Source organism: Mugil cephalus, chromosome 10, assembly GCF_022458985.1.
Source record: "Mugil cephalus isolate CIBA_MC_2020 chromosome 10, CIBA_Mcephalus_1.1, whole genome shotgun sequence".
Taxonomy (NCBI): Eukaryota; Metazoa; Chordata; class Actinopteri; order Mugiliformes; family Mugilidae; genus Mugil; species Mugil cephalus.
The window spans coordinates 14,505,729-14,525,689 of NC_061779.1; the positions used below are offsets into that span (position 1 = coordinate 14,505,729).

At 43.0% G+C, this 19,961-nt stretch overlaps 1 protein-coding gene across 2 annotated transcripts in view; it reads right to left on the bottom strand.

Moving 5' to 3' along the window:
- Nucleotides 1–1,143: 1,143 nt before the first annotated feature.
- The window catches only part of LOC125014674 (FERM domain-containing protein 5), a 52,452-nt gene continuing 33,634 nt past the window's right edge, over nt 1,144–19,961 (bottom strand). Inside the window, exons 2-14 of one of the 2 annotated variants that reach the window (XM_047595932.1) lie at nt 16,643–16,747; nt 15,348–15,390; nt 14,514–14,592; nt 11,723–11,820; nt 10,985–11,108; nt 10,048–10,135; nt 9,807–9,895; nt 9,079–9,142; nt 8,834–8,925; nt 7,942–8,016; nt 6,977–7,045; nt 6,706–6,812; nt 1,144–3,523 (exon numbers count right to left, since the gene is read on the bottom strand). In XM_047595932.1, the coding sequence (XP_047451888.1) occupies nt 2,943–3,523; nt 6,706–6,812; nt 6,977–7,045; nt 7,942–8,016; nt 8,834–8,925; nt 9,079–9,142; nt 9,807–9,895; nt 10,048–10,135; nt 10,985–11,108; nt 11,723–11,820; nt 14,514–14,592; nt 15,348–15,390; nt 16,643–16,747 (1,614 nt within the window). In that variant the 3' untranslated portion in view covers nt 1,144–2,942. The remainder of the gene's footprint in view (nt 3,524–6,705; nt 6,813–6,976; nt 7,046–7,941; nt 8,017–8,833; nt 8,926–9,078; nt 9,143–9,806; nt 9,896–10,047; nt 10,136–10,984; nt 11,109–11,722; nt 11,821–14,513; nt 14,593–15,347; nt 15,391–16,642; nt 16,748–19,961) is intronic. The other variant, XM_047595933.1, reaches the window with a different exon arrangement.

Here is a 19,961-nt window from a genome sequence, read left to right on the forward strand (position 1 = left end):
CGGTTTGTGAAAGATAATGAGCTACAGGAGTGGATCCAGCCACAACGCCTAAGTGCATGCTACTCTGTGGTCAGGACTACAACGTAGCCATGGACCGATTGGATCGGATTACACAGGAGCAAGCAAAGAAAGTAGCACCATCAGGGCATTCAGAGGAGCAGCTGCAGGTAGGGATTAAAAAATAAAAAATAAAAAAACCTAAACAAAATGAAAATGAACCCTGTACAGCCATTAAAATAATGGGTGCCTGCATTTTCCAATTGATATTTCAAATCTCACTCTCAAAAAAAAAGCAGACCTCTTCTCCACCCGCTTTCCACTTTTCTTTCTCCCAAGCCATCCTATGTTCATAACTCCACTGTAGCACCTTGAATCTTGTTTCCGTTCTGACATACAGACTTACACCTGCACTTGGTACAGGAGGTAGACACATAATACAAAAACAAAACAAAACAGTTTTTTACCCAGAATCCAGCAGCCCATGACAGTTATTGCTCCCCAGAGCTGTGAGGCAGAAGAGTCTACAGCCTGACCGAAACATCAAAGGGCAGATATTAAAAGCTTCTTTTGCACATAGCTCAGAAGAAAGTGCAATAGGTACATACCGCAGTTTGTTCATTTGCTGACAAGTTACGAAATAATTTATTTCAGGTGCAACCAATTAGTGATGGGTCTGTACTTTCTCTAGACTAATCAATTAACTATTTTCTTGGTCTTCTGATTGGTCTTCTGACCACCAATCAGAGGACTCCTACTCTTTGTCAAGTCTCTCCTGCCTTTGTGCTTGCTAGACGTGGAGGTGAGACAGTTTCTATGTAAGGACATTTCCTCCACTGTAGCTGTTGAATGTATTTTTCCTCACGTTTTCCGAAGAATGACAATTAAGTGAGTTTCAGTGTGAACTACATTTACAGTTTTTTAGAATTTTTCTTACAGAATCGTCTCACCTAGCAACAGATGCTTAGAAGGCCTCTGGTTGGTTGTCAGTGGACCAATCAGAAAGCAAACAAAAAATAGTTTCTGGGTTTCCACAGAAACGCATTCAAAATCCCCCTTTTTTTTCTTTTTCGCCTCTTTCTGTCTAATAATATTCAATTTAAAGATATTAAATGTATAATGCAAACTGAAATCTTTGCACGGGGGCACCTGAAACCAGAAAATGTTCGGTACTTTATTCATCAAATGAATACGATCAACGTTTTACATCAGCAAATTAACAAATTTCAGACCTGGTTTTATTTAACACATTTTCAAGTGAGTCCTCGCGTGTTTTAGCGCGGATCCAGTCGGTCAGGCTCGCAGTCACCTCTCCAGTCTCTTTTAAGTAAAATAAGATACGGTCAAAGTTATGAAAGGTGAACATGTTTTTTTGGAATATTTGGTGTTTGTTGGTGGTATAATGACATGTCCAGATTGTTTCCAAAAATTGTGCACTGAAGTCTGATTCACTGCTGGTGGAGGGGTGAAAGGTGTGATCAATCAGTGTTGAGCGGATCTGGATAAAAGCCCTGTTTTATTTATTTACTTATTTATTTGTTTGTTTAGTTTTTTTTTTTTTTCGGACCCCCACTTCCACAAATCCGTAAATGCCTCTGACCTTACTTGAAACACGGCGCTAAAAAAGGTATAATTTAATCTTCAATAACAAAATAACATTTCAGTTCTGTTAAAATATACATGGAAAAACCTGTCAATATATATTAGGAAACAAACTAATTTGTACAAAAAGTACATCATTACTCTTATTCTAACAATAATATAGTATGATACAGAAACCTATGAGCAAGGTTGGTATTAAATCAAAATAAATGAGAAACTCTTCATAGAAAGAAATGATTGAAATTCATCGAATTTCAACTTTTGATGACAAAGATGCAAATTAATGGGGGAGATAACACAACTGAACAAATGAGCACATTCAAAGTACTTAATTTTTAAAACCATATCAGCATTGCACATCTATCTAGGCTATAATCTATTGGTGCCAGTGAATCTTTGCTCGTCATGAGTATTTTCCTAACCACGTCTGACACTACTATGTCACATGACACTAATGTTTATTCGACCGTGTCCTTAAAAAACGTTAGAAAAACTATTTTCGTCTTCAACAGCCGACTCTGTGCGACCACTGTAAGTCTAATAGTGTCTTAAACAGTCCACTGAACTCTAAATCAATATCTTTTCAATAAAGGCATTTGGTAATCATCCTTTCTGTCCTCCTCCTTAACCTTCGCTGTCATTCCCTTCACACTGATCTGTTCCGTTTAGTTGTTTGAGGTCAATCTGCTGTTTGCGTTTTCTGGTGGGGATGAATCCATATAAAAAAGATACGTCACCACTCCGACTCCTACAATTCTCAGCAGCAGGCCCTTTTGCCTCTAACGTAACTCACTTCCGTCTCTTTTTGACAACTTCCTTGATCACCACTCTTCATCTCTTCTCCTTTTTTTTTCACGCAAACACAAGTTTAAAAAAGAAATAAATAACAAATGGAGGCAACGTTCACTCGTTGCAACTAAATCTTCCGTTCCTGGAAAAGGAACTGTTTAAACTTCTTCAGTTCTTTCAGTTAAATTTTTTTTTTCCTTTGTGTTATTTGAAAAAATAAAATACCTGAAATGACTCGAAATTAAAAAAAAAAAGAAGAAAAAAGTAAGATGCAAAAGAAAAGAAAAAACAAGTCTCCTGGTTTTGTAGAAAAAAAATGAGGAGAACGTAAGCGAAACGAGGAGGTGGTTTGGTGGGAGGGCAACTCAAAGTGGAGGAGGGGGAGAGAGATCCTGGCCTGGTGTTACCAGGGGTGGTCCGAGCTGTATGTCTGCAGGAGGAGGATGAGAGAAGCAGGGTTCATGGTTGGGACGAGGCTGCCCTCCATCACTCCGGAGTCCTAACCGTCTCTCCTCAAACCCCCGAACGGGCTTACGGATTCTACGACCTCACTCTCACTTGTTAATGAGCAACCCGCCCACCCAGCGGAGCTTGCAGGCAAACCACCGCCTGAGGGGACAAAAGTATTCGTAATGGAACTGCTCAAACTCGGGGGTCTGGCGGATATCACTTAAAAATGCAATGTCTAGGTCTGACTCGGTGAGGATGATGAGGAGGAGGAGCAAGACAAAGAGGAGTCCAATGGTCACTAGGAGCAAACGGAGGACACTTAAGACAAACTTATTCACCTGTTCCACCTCGCTGAGGGCCGAGTCCCCCCCCTCCTGTGCAGATCTACCATCCACACCAAAATCACCCCTTATCCCATGCATGGGGGTGCCTGCCTCTGACTCCTTCTCCTCCTCAATGCTGCAGGGGGCACCGTTGATTTGGCGCGACACGGCCAGCTCCATGCTGTGCTCGGCCACCGGGGTGGGCAGGACGCTGTCGGAGGGGCTGTAGGCCTCGTCCGAGATCACCGCCATCCCCTCGCTGGCATCCGTGGCCTGGCTCCGGGAGCGTGGCATGAAAGAGTCCCCGTGAGACACTGAACGCACCGGTGTCGAGTGGGCGCTGTCACGCAAGGACTCCAGACCTGATGGAAGGGTTCAGAGGGAAAGAAAACGACAAGAAGATAGAAGTGTTACACGCATGCGTTAGATTGGAAGGAATATACTCTAGTGTGGCATTCACTGAAACGCACAACAGCAGCGTCAAGAGGATTGTTCTGCTGTCTGACCAGCAGAGGTCCATTACTGCACACAGACACACAGTCTCCACTTCAAAAGCTGAAATCTGATCACGGGTTCCCCAGAGTCAAACATTCAGCCAGTGTTTTGTCATCGTATGGAATCCACATGAGCTAAAGACCAATCATCATCAATTATGGATGAAGCCACTGAAGTATATTTGGAAGAATATTAAAAAGCCACACCCACTTCCTGTCCTTTATACTCAGAAAGAGATTAAGTACCCACTTTAGATTTTATGTAGGGTTGCAATAACGGGTCATGAGAAATATAAAATGGAATATAGAACAGAAAGATCCTCATTTGAAGAGGAACAAACAGACTGTTTCTCAACATAAATACTACAAATATACACCGATCAGGCATATCATTATGACCACAGACCGACCACAGAACATTGACCATCTTGTAATAATCTAATGTCCTCCTTTGAATCTGTCATTCGTGTGGATGATTCTTAGACACGTCCCAGCCACCTAGACCAGACCAGACACCCCCAGCCCATAATAATGACACTCCTTAATGGCAGCAGGATGTAAGCTGACACAGACTCACACACAAAAACTGTTTAGGAACAGCTAAAAAAAACAAACAAACAAAAAAAAAAAACATGACAAACAGCACCTCGGTGTTGACCTGGCCTGCAAATTCACTAGATACTAAACTGATCAAATATCTGTGGGATGATCCCCACAGGACCCAAAAGCCCGACAAACAACATCCTGTTACCAGACACCACAGGACACCCTCAGAAGACTCATGTCCATTCTCTGATGGGTCGCAACTGTTTTGCAGACACAAGGGAGACCTGCACAATATTCTGCATGTGGTCATAATATTGTGCCTGAACACATATATAGTACTTTTCACAAAATGTTTATAAAAACTTTTAACTCCAGATCCAACTACAACCAATGACCAAAATATTGAGAATAAACACCTCTTACACCTGAACATAATCTGCTCTGGCGTATGTGATTTGTCTCAAAACCTCTTTAGTTGACTGTTTATGGATTTTAACCACATATCTTTTGGGATGTTTTGCCTTTATCAAATAGGACAATGTAAGAGCAGACGGGAAAGAAAAGAAAGCGAGGAATGACGTGCAACTCAGGTCTTCAGCCAGAGTCGAACCTTGGATAGTATGTGCTGTACAAGCCCAAAATCAAGTGAATCTTATCAGCCTGATGCAAAAGTATCAACAAAGTAGAAAGGAGATCTAACAGACTGAAGCTTAAACGTCTCAGTTACCAGTGCCTCACTGAGAAGTGCCACAAAAAAATTTTAAGCCATGCCAGAGATAGACCACTGTACAGCTGAACAGTTCCCTCAGCAGTGGGAGCAATAGTACAGTACATTCACTCTACAGTGTACATGTCACTAAAGATGAGCTGTGCTTGAGCCCTTTGCTGACGACGACATTCTCCAGAGTGTCAAAGTGGCAACATTACACCTTCACTATATAGAGAAGGGATTAAAATTCAACTTTTGATGAGGAGGCAAATCGTGAAAAGAAAACATATTTTTTTTTTAAATACTGTATGAAAAGTAGAGCAGATTAGCCAGTAGCATCTAAGCCTCGGCTGACATGAAAGTGGAAAGGCTGGATGAGTGTCAGCGGCCATCTTCACTCAGAGTCGATCTGCCTCAGCTTATCCTATGTTATGCTTACGACAGCAAAGCAGCAATCACAGGATTCATAGCTAGTTCATAGTTAACTTGCATTTGCCCCATGCAGACCTCTTAATTTGAAGCAGTCGAGTATCACATTTAATAAATGCATATAAAAATTTAATACCTCTTAAAATATAGTGGTCAGAACCAAATATAGCAGCTACGCCTAAATGACAAAAATGTTCTCGACATAAGATCCTTGTGCGGTAACTCTATAGGAAGGACAGATAATTAGAGGAGCTGCGTCACTCCCTTTAAAATAGATCCATTGGAACGCCTTTCAAATCAAGTGGACTCCTGACTCGCTCTCCGGTGAGTTTACCTGGAGGGTTGCTGGGCTGAACGCAGGGCAGCGGAGTGCCAGACAGAGGGGTGACACCGGCAGACTCCTGCTGTCCCGTCAGCGCGGGATAGAGGGGCAGAACCCCGAGGGCCTTGCCCAGCATACGAGGCCCTAGGCTGAGCACGCGAACCTTCACATCCCGGTAGCAGTGATTGATCATGCGCAGGTGGACGTTCACCCGGGTGGTGATGCGGATCAGACACTTCACCATGGCTGCAGCATGCACGTGTTTATCCTTCTCCTTGTGGTCCCTCTCCCGAGTCCAGGCCGCAGGTTGTGTTTGTGTTCAGCCGAGGGGGTTCTGCCTCAGTTGCCGATTGCGGAGGTGAAATCGGTGGGTTACTGCAGCCCTGGCCTGGCCTGATTTGGCCCCACCCAAGCAAGTGACATACATGGAGTAGTAGACCCGGGCTATTTTCAGCTGGGGGTATTAATACCACCGTAAGACACTCAGTCAGCACACTGAGAGGGTGAGAAACTCTTGAACCCGCAGCAAATAACCCCCAACGCAAACAGTACACCTGCTTCTGACTTCCATTTGTCCCCCGTGTAAAAACAGTTGTGCTACGTACTTGAAACGCGGGACTGTTTAACTCAAAGTCACTAGATCTGTATGCCCGCTGCGTCCACCTCACCAGCAGAAACACTGCAGCCATCTGTTCTGGAGCAGGGTCCTGCAGGTGGGCTGAATAATAGTGACTTTAGCTGCCACTGTGTTGGCACAACGCACATGCAATCGAACGCATCTCTGAAATGTTGCGTTGAAGTGAGACGGGGCTGACTGACGCACACACCTGCAGCATGTCCAACGAGCGCGAACTGGGCCAAATGGCTCTAGTTACAGCATGTGTGTGGGACTTTATGTAGACGTGTGTTTCCTCAGCAAGAGGAAGAACTGATCAAAAAGAAAAAAAATAATCTAATATTCTCTTCCAGCCAGTGTGTTGCTTTCCACACATCCAACGTCCTGCGTTGCTTTGCTAAAGCGTCTGCGTGAAACTCAGCCCTTACCCTCCATGATAGATATGTGCACCGCTCTCCGACGCGTGCGCGGTACACTGCTGAGCCGAGGCCCGTGGGTAATAGATGGACAACTCCTGCTGGGCACGAGGCCAGCCCTGCAGAGACAAACACAGATGCACAAACGTCACTGCATGGAGCTGCAGGCGCGGGCAAACATACTGTAGCCAGTAGACGTCTACAGTAGATGGTGCCTAAGAAAACGGAAGAAAACAGAAATTCTGCTCAAACATTCTGGCCTGTCCTGAGTTTACAACTCTACCTGTGTATTTCTGGAGGCTCGCGTTTGATTTTGGCACTCTGCTCCATCACCTCTTTTGCCACTCGTCCACTGTTATAAAGCACAGAGACGATGCTCAGGATGAGTTCCACATACACACACGCGCACACACACACACACACACACATAACCATGCACCCCGGTCTCACCCGATGCTATGAAAGCCATCACTGCAGAGGATGAGTACAGTACATGAGCGCTGTCATTCAATTAACCTGGTGAACTCGGCCTTGTGTAACCGAATTAGCACCAGTCAAACGAATGCACGCACAGACTCGCAGGCAAAAAATATAAAAACAATGAACACAGATTGACCTTCAGCTCTAAACTCGACATTTAACTGACTTTGTTTGTGTGGAAATGTCATCAGTGTCCGTAAATGAAAAATGATCACACACATATATATATATATATATATATTTGTCCGTTTAAAGGGCCAATTCACCTAAATTAAAATACACGGAGTGATATTGTTCTAGTTTCAGCAGAGGAAAGCCCGGTTGAGGTTTTCGACCACTACATTAATATAACCCACATCTTTAGTATAAAATAGCTTCAGTTAGTTTTTTACTTCATGAAAGTGACTTGCATCACACACCAATAGGGGTGAGTGCGTGAATATGTATTTCTTCTAGGTAGACTCGACCCTTTAAAACAGAGCTTGGTCATACAGCAAGTTTACGGCAGGAAATGTCTCATGCGATCAGTCCCCCTTCCTCCCCTCCCCTCCACTTCTGCGTCCTCTGTCTCGTGACGTGTCAGTCCTATCCTCCAGGCAAAAGTGCGCTGACACTGCAGCACAGAAGGCCAGGAGGCCACGTCTTCTGGGAACACTTCTCTCCACTTCCAGCTGAGGGGAGGAGGAGGAGGAGGAGGAGGAGGGGGAGGCATTCTGCAGTGTCCTCCCCTCCCTGTCATCAGTCACACTGCCTTGTCGTGTACTCTACCTGTAGCGGAAACGGCTGCCCTTGAAGAACAGGTTGCTGCTCGACACTGTGCGAACCTGACTCGACTTCTCAAGCCTGACAGAAGATAAAAAAAAAAAAAAAAGAGAGACACAAAACTGATATGTAGCTTCTTTAATTAAGGAAAGCACGATTAATAGTGGTGATGTGAATAACTTCTCACACAGGCTCGCTAGTATGTGGCCCCAATATGATCACACAGTTGAAGTGTGTGTGTATGTAATTGGATCACATTCCCTGTCATTGAATTATGCATGGCGTCGACTAGCATTCTAACCACTCCTCTATCCAGTATTGAGTATGTTTTTATTGCCACATTAATGTTTTATTGTGCTTTCAAGGGATTTGTCTTCTTAGATTAGTCCCAATGAGTTCCTACTCCCATCACGGATCTTAATACGTGGAAGGCTGACAAAATATTATCAGTGTGGCACGCCAGAGTCATCGAAAGGTCGCATTATATTTCCTCCATCAGCGAGCTGTGCCCTTCTCACGCCCGTTAACCCCTGCGCGCACCCTGCATCAGGCAAGCCATCATTACTACGGCTCTCCGGGCCTCTGAGCTCACGCTGCTTGTTTTTCTTAATCACATTTCTTGAGTCGGAGAGAGCAGAGGGGACCTGCACTATTACTCATGGCCCAGACAGGGGAGCAATATCTCATAAGGGGCGCTGAAGTGCGCGCGGCCTCGTGCCGGCCCGCACTCACTCAGCTGAGGTCAGCAGCAGCTGATTTTTCACGTAAATGAAAAAGCAGGAGTGAATGCCTTTTGAGGACACCAGCGTGCCACAACGCTAATCTGCCTGAGAACATTCAAGGAAGCAAGGTAAACTAAACCACGGTGGTAACGTGAACAGAGATTTTGTGAACTCACTTATAGAAAGCTTGATTCTCCACTCCACACTTCCAAAGGTGCTTGCACGCCTCCGGTGTGGGCGCAAAGTACGTCAAGATGATCTTTTTGTCCTGCACGTTGAAAATGATAAAAAAAAAAAAAAAAGGCCGTGCAGGACTATAAAACAAACTGAGACAGGAAATCACACTTCACAGACTCAGTGGAACATGCACTGCACCGTGCCCCCTCCCCCTCCCCCCACGTCCGACAATTTGAGCTCTCACCTCCTTCTGATTTGCATATATGTGGAAAGTCTTGCCTTCGAACTTGAGTTTGGTCACCTCGTTCCTGTCGAGGAGAAAGCGCAGTCACACACATGGCAGAGGAGACGCAGGAAACCACAGCCTCTTCAAATATTCATGACCGTCACTCTGATATCACATAAACAATGTGTGTTCGGCTGACAAAACAAATAAGTGATAATATTCCCTGCAGACCGGGAACAGAGGACGAGGGAAACCTGAGTGCTGCAGAAGGCAGAACAAACAAAGCCATTATAAATACTGCAAACGTAATAAGTCTGGCTTCTTAATGGTAACAGTAACCTCTTTGGTTAAAAGGGAACAGATGTTATGTATTTTTCAAGTGAATCAATAAAGCATTTCCTATCACTCAGTTCAGTAGACATCTATTAAAAGTGGAGGCTCCTTATACTGGGCTCTTCCTGATCTTCCACAGAGTTCTTCTGTGAATCTAGCAGCTGTATTTAGCCATCTGTGCACATGCTAGCCCCGGGCCCTTGTCACAGGTAGAGGCAGATGGAGGGTTTTGTTGCATGCGATTGTTCAACTAGCTGTAATACACATGCCGCTCTGCGTAGCGATCCCTTCATAAAAAAAACCCCCAAAAAAACAGAGGCCCGCAGTACATCACTATTTGTACTTGTTGCCATTGCGCTTGAGGAGTGTACTGTCCTCGGTTCGCTTGAGAAAATGCCTCACATTTAGCTCACCATTTGAGAAAATGAACTCTCTTGTTTCCCTGAAGCACCACGAAACCAAATGGAGTGAAGGCGAGAAAAGCCGGGTTCCCAGACACGTCCTGAAACGCAACAAAACAGCTTCAGACTGCGAGGTAAAACGCGCACTCTTGGGATGCAGTACACACGTAAATCAGATGTTTCAGCATGTGCTGTGTATCCTTAGGAAAGTGTTTTTGAGATGTTTACTGGCTAAAAATAGTACAGCGGCAACCTTGCATGGATGTGGATCAACACCGTATGTCTCCAGCATCTGGGCTTTCTGCAGGAAGTTTCTCTCCGATGTCTCAGGTGTCTGCCCACTGAGAGAGAGAGAGAAAGGGTCCATGTTAGTCCACCACAAGCAAAACAATCGAGAAATATAAAATGTCTAGAATTCAAAAGACTTGTGAGAATTAATTATTAGATATACATCTCTGATATGAGTTGCATTCATTTAAAAAGAGGTGAACAGAGATTATACCCAAAGATCATTTTAGGTAATAAAAATAATATGGGGTGATACATTAGAAAAAGCACCTCCAAATCTTATCTTCCATCCAATTAATTAAAAGTATCTGCTGAGAGGCGTTGTGGAGAAAAAAGGAGAAACCACTAGTGGGCAGCAGAGCCTCATCCTGTTTGTCGTCCTGCTCCATCAAAACTAGACCAGGTTGATGCAATTCTACCTCTATTGTGTCTCATAGAGTATCGTTAACGGACATCTTTTGTTTTTCATGCCGTCTCTTTTACACAACCTTGACACAAGACAATATCATGTCTCATTTAGACTAGAAATGATAAAAATAATTAAATTATTGACAGAAGTGATCAGTGCGTGGATAGAAAGTCTCATCCGTTCAGCTCATCTGGTCATTTTCATCATTGCGCTCTGATGCTTTTCCAGTTAAATGTGGGAATTGGAGCAATTGAACTGAATTATATGACTGTGTAGTGGGAAATTGAGAGTACCTCTGCTCAAACCATAATCTGTCAAGCCAGTCCAGTCCAAATGACCAAATGTACCTCATTACTGGAGGCAATAAGTGTCAAAAAAGGTTTGTGTTTGATCAAAAATGAAAAGATTGTAAAGACACTCTGTGGTTAAAAAAGAATATTAAAAAAAAAAAACTTTATTTAAACATGACAGTCACACATATTGTGGCTCTTACATCAGCTCTGTCTTGTGTATGTCTGCGATCCGCCGCTCCAGCTTCTCCGAGTGTTTTGGGAAGAACTGGAATTTCGAGCTGTAACCTTCGGGATGCTTCCCTGGGTCGTAGTCACCAATCTCAGCTGAAAGAAGAAAAATTTCATTCACCGATGAGACACATTCGCAGACATCTGAGGTGTTGAAATGATGCCTGCAGTCGGCAGCACGCTGGTGATCCCGCCAGCGGAGACGGCCTAAACACAGCCAGGATTATTTGTGGTCCTTCACGCCACACCGCACTCCCTCAGATGACCCTGATGCTGATTTCTCTCTGCAAGGAGGAGCTGACCAGGCAGCGCATCTTTAATTCATCAGCCCCTCCTCTGGAAAACCTGCCTCCCCGCAGTCACTGTGCTTTCTGTGAAGCTAGCTGTGCCCCCAGACATTTTTTTTTGCCTATTTGTGTGTGAGAAGATGATAAGAAGCCAGATAACCACTTAAAAGACTTCGTAATTGATTTCTTGTTTATTAAAGTGTGTATTAGCCATTGTGTTAATTATCAGGCAGTGCAGAAATAAACTTGCATGTTGCGTGAGTCCGGATGTACAGACACTCCCGAGTGTGAAATGCTCAATAAATATTACGTGCAAACAACAGCACGCACATTCTTTTACATTCAGATATCAGATGGGCTGCTGGTGTTTATCAGCAGCGAGAAGCAGAGAGTGGTACATTTCCATCTGTCACTCCACATTACCTTGAAGGATGTGGGCAGCCAGCATGGCCGCGTCCGAGGTTTTACACAGGAGCCGACCGTGGTAGAGGTCTCTCTTGATTTGCAGGAAGACGAGATATCTACAAAATTCACATGAGGGTTGTGAGAATATTAACTGCGCTCTTACATAACCACTCACACATTTAAATTTCTCAGAGAAAACACCACAGGAGTACAACAATAACAAAGCAGGATAAAAGGCTGCATCCCGGGTTCACATTCCCTACGGTGGGTTTGAATATTTCTTTTTGATTTAGCTGAAATGAGGGTTTTGTTTTGGGGAAAGGAGGTCTAGAAAGGCCCCGGAGGGAAAAGCTGCTACTGGTGCCGTGCTTCTCTTGAAGCCTCCAGCTTCCTTTCTAGACTCACCCAAGCAATCAGCTCAGGATGAACTTAATGGGACGACAAGCAGCAAAGATGATGGTGATGACAAAACTAATGACAATTATTATTGGTATTCTAATTATCATTTTGGTTCACTCAGGAATCCTTTGAGTGACATCCTGGAGCGTTCCTCTTGTCTTTATACACTCATTTACAGAACATGGACAATTTTCTCCATTAGGATGATGGGATGATGCCCCATCAAAAGAAGAATGAAAGACATTTCTATGATCAAATTCTGCCTAAGGGGATATTTCAATATGGCTGCAAAGGACCTAGATTCTTCCCATAGCCTTTTTTTATAGCCTTTTTTTTAGCCCTTAACTTTAGAGCCTGCAGTCCAGCCTGAATGTGTGGGGCAAGAACAAAACTCACTGGACATGTTTTCAGTGGACGGTGAAGTTTTACGCGATTTTACCCTCCTGAGACCTGAGCTCTTATTTGGTATGCATTTTTAATTTCTCTGAGGTATTTGGGATTAGTAGGACCTAAGATGTATAAAAACTAAGAATCTTTGAACAGGAAGTAGTTGTTTTTGAAAAAAAAACCCAAAAAACAATGTCCTCATACGTGGACACTGAGATTATTTCATTATTTATATTATAAAGAAGTCACCAATGTGTGACAAAATATAAAACAGTATATTTTAATACCTGCACGTGGCTGAGCAATGACAGAATTGCAAACAATGAAGTTCCAACGTCCTCAAACAAGTACTTAGCAAAAATTGCTAATTTGTTAAATTAGAGGATCACGTCAAACTATTAACGATAATAAGCATAAATATTTAAGTTTTAACCTTTGCTACCACTAGACAACAGACTAAAGCGTCCACTAATGAGGACAATCGGTTTAAATGAGGCAGAATAAGCTGCAATAAAACCTAAAACTTAACGTCCCCATATGTGGAAGCAGGGTCTCAGGAGGTTAATGATGAAGTAACTGATTATTTTCCTGCTTTAAAAGACCAGCGACAAACATTTCAAAGATGGAGTCATGTAGTGGTTAGTGGTGGTATGGCTACCAGAGTTCACTCCGTAACGCCTTGTCCTCAAGAGGGCTGAAGAGGGTTCAAGAGTCTACCACAGGACTCACATGCACACATACAGCCAGTTTTAGAATAACCAGTTTACCTAACGAACACGTCTTTGGGCTGTCAGAGCAGTAACCGGCGAAAACACGCAGCATATACGCTAAACCCAGACCCACCTTGCTGTGAGCCATCAACCACTACGCCGCCACCAGAGTTGAGCATCTAAAAAACGGTTGTTAAATGCATTCTGACAAGGTCTAGTTATCCTGCTGTAAATTTATTGAATAGGTCACCTTAGCCATCACTGCAGCACTGTCTCAACATCGTCAGCACTGCCATCTCTGGGAGATCTGGCAGCCGCTCTTGTGTATATCCTCTTACTGCCAAGTCCTTTCCCCTTCACTGGCGACTTAAAGTTTAAAAAAAGGCCTGGAGTAACAACTACATATTATGGAAAAGCTGCTGTCATTTTAGTTGTCTATAGAATTTCTATGTGACACATAATGAGCGAGCGCCCACACTGAACAAGTCTTGTGTGTGGCTGATTATTTATCCTCTCCCACCCTCCGTGCTCTGCCCTCTCCACTGTCATGATCATAAATCACTCTCTCATCCTTACCTCCCACTCTCCCTCATTTTCCTTTCCACGCCCCACCGCTACCCTTTGCCCCCCACACTCCCCCCGCAGTCTCCTCAATCCATATGAGTCATTATGTACAGTCTACATGTGGTGAGCATTTCATCTTATCACACCTCAGAGAGAGCGTACTCTTCTCCCTCCAGGTCAATAATGAATACATGATTAAATTGTAAAGCCGTCTACTCTCAGCGTCATCTGGAGGAAGTGTGAGCTCATGCTGTTGAGCATTAGTGAACAGATTTCTGCAAAATAATGTAAAAAAAAAAGTGCATATTTACATAAGAAAACTGCATGATGTTGCTCTCCTTAATGCTCTCCTCATTATCCTGCAGAGAAACTAGGGCTACGGCTTTTGCATCCTTCATTGCCTCATAGCTCTTCTTAAAAACCATGTTCTGTGTAATATTCATCACAATGTTTTCAACAGTAAAGTGCTCAAACATTTTAATTATGAAAGGTCATAAAATTTTAGGAAGAGGAGGGTTTTAAAAGTTTTAGAGCTCAACCTGTAGTCTACTGCAGTCAAATCGGAAGAAACAAAAGGACAGCAGCTGCCTTTGAAAGCTTTTGTCACATTACGTCCGTTTCCCCGTGAAAATGCCGCCTCTCTTCCTTACCGCTGAAAGGAAACAACACTGTAGCTGCAGAGGAGAAAAACATCTAGAGCGTTTATCGTCTCATCTGAAGCGAAAGCCTCCACGGGAGGTCAATCATACCGAGTGATTTCCTCCTTCAGAGCTGCGGGTTCAGGAGGGTAGAACTTGACTCTCAGACACATGGTGAACGGAGGCTGAGCTGCAGGAAACAAACAAAAGGACGTTTTAGAGATGGGCAGGAATCATTTCACGCTAACAGATCGCACACTCAGTAGGAGATGGAAGAACTATTTTGAGGCTCGTATACTCAGCTGTCCTCACGAATCTTCTAAAACTTTTTTTTATTTAGTGTAGCCTCTAGATCAGTGGTTCTCAAATTGTTCCCAGCGGAGAGCTAAAATTGAATCCGGGGGGAGTGTCGTGGGCAAAAATGTTCACTTTGCAGCATATTGCATATTGCAAATGCATATTTGCATTTGCAAAATAAATGCAATCAATAGATAATATGCAAATGTAGATCTATGTGGCAGCAAACCAAACTATCTATTTTATGTGGCACAAAAGCTGCCGAAGTAATGTGGGAAAAATTATTTGGAGTCGGCATTTTCTTTATTCAGCAGCTATAAATGACGTGATCAATAACAGAGGCACGTCACTGATGTCCAGTTTTGTTATTCTGTACTTCCTGTATTAGGTGCAGCTCTCTGATTCACACTACCTGGTGGGACTTGCTCTGTTAGCTTCACCGTGCCGTGATGCGACTCCAGATGTTTCTTTAAATTCGATGTTGTGTTTTTGAAGCTAGATAGGACTTTCTCTCCAACACAGAGTGTGCACTGAACCTTAATATTGTTTTCTTTCGCTGACGCAAACTCAAAATACTGTTGGTATTTCCAGCTAGAAAACATTTGTGAGGAAAGCGTTTGGGAACAAATGTGAATTTCAAATACTTACATTTCATTTGCTTTGCAATTGATTTCGGGAACTCCAACCAGTGCTGCATCAGAAAGAAAAACAGACATGTGCAAATCATGAACTCTCATGTAACAACGCGCTCTGTCATTAATCCACACATTATGTCATTCAGCCGACGCTTTCAGCATCTGTTGTCATGACGTTCAGCTGTTAAAACCGACAGTTTTCCAGGGGAAACCTGTTCCTACCACACATGGTGTTAAAACGACACAAGCAGTTTAATATGTTGAAGAGACAATTTGCAGGGATATCTTTTAAGACATCATTAAATATTTTAGGAAAATAAGTTCAAACAGCTCCGTGTGCCGTGTGTTAGAGTGAATCCATGCTGACAGATATATTTGCTCTGTGTCTACGGTCAGATTCAGATTCATTTTCTTAGGAACCATATTGTCTCTCCAGCTTTGCCTTCCCGCCAACCTAACCCACCCACAGCAACAACCACCAAAATAGTCCTGAGTGACAGCAAAGGAAATGTAGCATCAGCGGGACCTGGCTCTCGTCCGCAGGACTACAACATTATCCGTGAACATGTGAATACTTCATGAATCAAGCAGTGCGCGCCTCGCAGCATAAGGGCGTGATGGGAGAAACCTTCTGTCTCGGAGGCGCCGCGAATGAGAGACACTGAAGAACACAACTTTTCACTCTGGACCACAATCTCGGCTAAATCAAACACGTTCAATTTTTCAAATGACACCCAAGCGTGCATTTTTTTTTAATCCTGACACCCGGGAGAGTGGTCACGTGTGTGTGAAGTCCCTCTGAGTTCACGACATTTGCTTGAAAAGTTTAGATGCACTGGAAATAACAAAACGGATTTCAAACTGAGCAGCGTCATTTCACAACAAAAAGAAGAAGAAGTTAGACTTTTATTATCTAGCAGGCTACATTTTCTGGAGCTAATTATTGACAGTTTGACATTTTGTTCAGATGACATTACTTTTTTTTATGGTTCCTATTACTGTAGCAGGTTTTTGAGTCCTTTGAGTCCCAGGACTTTTTGTTCAGAATGAACCGTTTAACACAAACATGACAGTTGTACTCATCATCTGATCTCCGCCTAAGCAAGGATGAAAGTAATGCACTGAATGTGAACTGTTCCTTTAAACCATCACACTAAAATACAAGACTTTAAAGTGATGATACAGCTGCTTATCTTCAATGTTTATTCCTCATTGCTCAAAACGTAAGAATTTTCTTTCTCAGATATGTATTAAATATAAACCAATAGGGCAAATCTTATTTGTTTTTAAGCATGCACATGCACTTACCCGCTGTTTATCTGGGTCCACATATCTGATGCCAAAATAGTCTTTCTCCAGTAGGTTGAGGTGGTGACAGATGAGGTCAAACAGATACTGTCCTTTTGCATCCCGCTGCAGAAGAAGAGAGAGAGAGAGAAAAAAAAAACTTCAGCCCGAGTGTCAACAGCAACAACTCACCAACTTGTGGACGAAAGGGCTCGAGAACCAAATAGAAAAAGCCTCGCTGCAGTTTGAATGCGAGAAATAATTCCTGCATGCAGAATGTGCTCCAGTTTTTTTTTAAACTCCACCAGAGATATCTCAGATTCATCTAATATTAATACGTAGCAAGAGCCATCTGAAGTGTCTGGAATAAACCTCACACAGCCTGGAGAAGAGCTCAAACAGCTAACGTTTTACTAATACGTCTTATCCTCACAAGGAAATTTGCTTTAGACTTGAGTGTACTTAAATAAGCATCCAATATGTATCTGATACCTTCCTCTCCAGTCACAGCAGTGTAGTCTGCACTAAACTGCAGAACATCTGGGTTTTAAACCGAGCATTTGGTTTGGACTGGAAGAGATGTTTTGGCAGAGATCCAACTGTGGGACGTTATATTGTTTGAAATACCCTTTCCCCGTTTCTCCTAAGAATATGACAGGAGACAAGCAAATGAAGTGCTGCTTGTTTAATTTGTGGCTCTCTAAATGGAAGTGCTTTAATGAGAGACGCAGATAAAAGAGTGATTATTCAAACTGGGCACATTACTGCGGGGAGCAGATGGAGGAATAATTAATTGCTCTGACTAATCAAACACTGCAGAGGTGCCACCCCATGGAAATCAGTGCCAGTATACAATATAGTATAAACATCTGAAAGGTCAAGGAGAACTCTACATTCATATCTAAAAATAACCTGAAATCTGACGTAGATCCCCAGGCCTAAAAAAAAACAAAAAACAACTGGGCCGCCTGTGACATTTCAGCATCTTGACATCTGTGGCATTAAATCAGTGCATCAGAGTATGTGTGTAGTAAATGTGATGAGGTTAAAAGGTGAGTGATTAATCAGTATGAGGGTGGCAGGGCCACTCCAGTGTTGTCACTGAGAAGTGTCTCTCAACAACATCAGGTCACCAGCGCACAACGCACACTTGTCTCTAAGCAAGGCCCCAGCAACTAACACTTTGTAGTTAGTTCATGTCCATGTTTCAAATGGTTTGTGGAAGTTGGATGAATCAGACACCAATGTGCCATGCAAATAACTTTAATTTTATTATTTTGTGTATTGTTTTGGTTTTGGTTTTAGTTTCAGGTTTCAACCCAAAGCCACAAAACCAGATGCAGGTTTGAGGAACCGAAAGAGAGCTTTTAATAAAAGCGTTTTTATTTATTTATTTTTTATGTGTTTGTGTGTCTTGTTATGGGGTCAAATTTTATCTTGTTTTTTTTTTCATGTAAAGCACTTTGGGTTGCTTTTTAGTATGAAAAGTGCTATATATATATATAAATAAAGTTTGAAGTTTTGAAGTTTGAAACCAAGTAGTATGCAACGATATACAAGCTGAAAAACACTGAACACTAAATGCAACAGGCACAGTGAAAACCACGGAGCAATAACAACAAAAAACACAGTGAGTATGAACAAACAAACTCACAATGAGACAAGGAGAGCACAAAGAAAGGACGGAGAGGATGGCAAGACACAAGAGAAAACTATCAAACAATCACAACTAAACGTACTGACGTGGAGGCAACAGACCAAAGTCATAGCTCATCTTCACTGTTTTGTTTAACTCTAACTATTGCAACAGAAAATATAGGTCAGAGAAAAAAATACAAGTACGCATTGGATACCTGGAAGCTTTTAGCATCATATCGTAAATACTGACATTCAACATTAGTCTGTTATGGACATTAACATACAGTACATGTTGGGCACAGATGCTACTTCGGGGCCTAAGAAACATGACCTAAGATGTTTATATATATATGTGTGTGTGTGTGTGTGTGTGTGTGTGTGTGTGATTAACGTTTTTTATTATTTTAATCTTTTTTTATTTGTTAATCAGTTATCTCTTTTATCCCAGTGCTTATTATAAAGAAGCAGCACAGGCATGTATGCATTCACAGCAACTGGAAACTTACAGCTCTCATATCATATATTGCACATATTACGAGTGTTCATTGTGGAGCCTAACAGTGGCATAATAATTACTAAAACGATCTTATAATTCTTAACTGAAGCACTAAAATCTGAAACTACACCCAGTCCGGCACTGAAGCCTCGGCTCTCATGATGACTCACGAGGAGGTCGGCCGAGGTCGAAGTTGAACAAGCAGAGCCGGGCCTTCTCACTTCTCTCTGCTCGTTTGCCCCGCGACGCTAAGTACAAGTGTTCCAGGCAGCACTCTCCTCCGCGCCATTACTCAGCCAGCAGATAACAGGCACTTCATTAGGACAAAGGTCTGTCAATGCCGGGCTTGTCGTTTAACCGCCGTGACTCTGTGTCACTAAATGCCGACTGCAGCTCCGCGGCTGGAGGTAGCCGACCTTTCTGTAAGAGCGAGAGGGGCTTCATGGGTGCGCGCCACTGTCACTTCAAGATTTCTGCTTCGCTGTAGTATTGCTAACCAATCTGACGTGCCTGCTAACTCTTTAAGGATCTGAGAAGCGAGGATAGTCTTCTATGTTTAGGTACCCATTCACAAAAACTTAGGACGAACACACAAGTGAAATATTTATATACATATAAAGAACTTTTCTACTACAACTTGACTTGTTAAACATCGTCCATTCATAGTGTCCGTGCAGACAACCAGTGATATTCCTAAACTGGAATATCCCATTAACACATTACATTCATTTATGATACTGAATCCAAGTTAGATCTAAGAAAAGGTTTTCAAACCTTAAAACACAACAGTCATGTCAACACAGGGCAAAGCTACAGAGAGACAAAAACAAAAACAAACGGTTTTGCAGCAGAGGACACACTGAGTCAGAAAGGACATCTGTTCTTTTGTTGCACGGAAAGAGCAAGTTTGTTAGTATTCAACAGCACTCCCCGCCAGCCTCCCTCCTTCTCCACCACCCCCTTCTTGCTCTGCCCGTGCCCCCTACACAGCGCAGCTGCATTATTCCTCCTCCAGTCCTTCTAATTACAAGATTGAGGTGATTGCAGGAGAGAAAGGATGCCCTGATATTTCTAATTAATACGAATGAGCAGTTTCCTCGTCTGGGCCGACTCTCACTGTGGCACTGCGGGAACATCAGCAGCGGCTTTTATTGGCTTTGACCCACGGCTGAAAGAGTTTCAAGACAATCAGGTGAACAGGTGTGA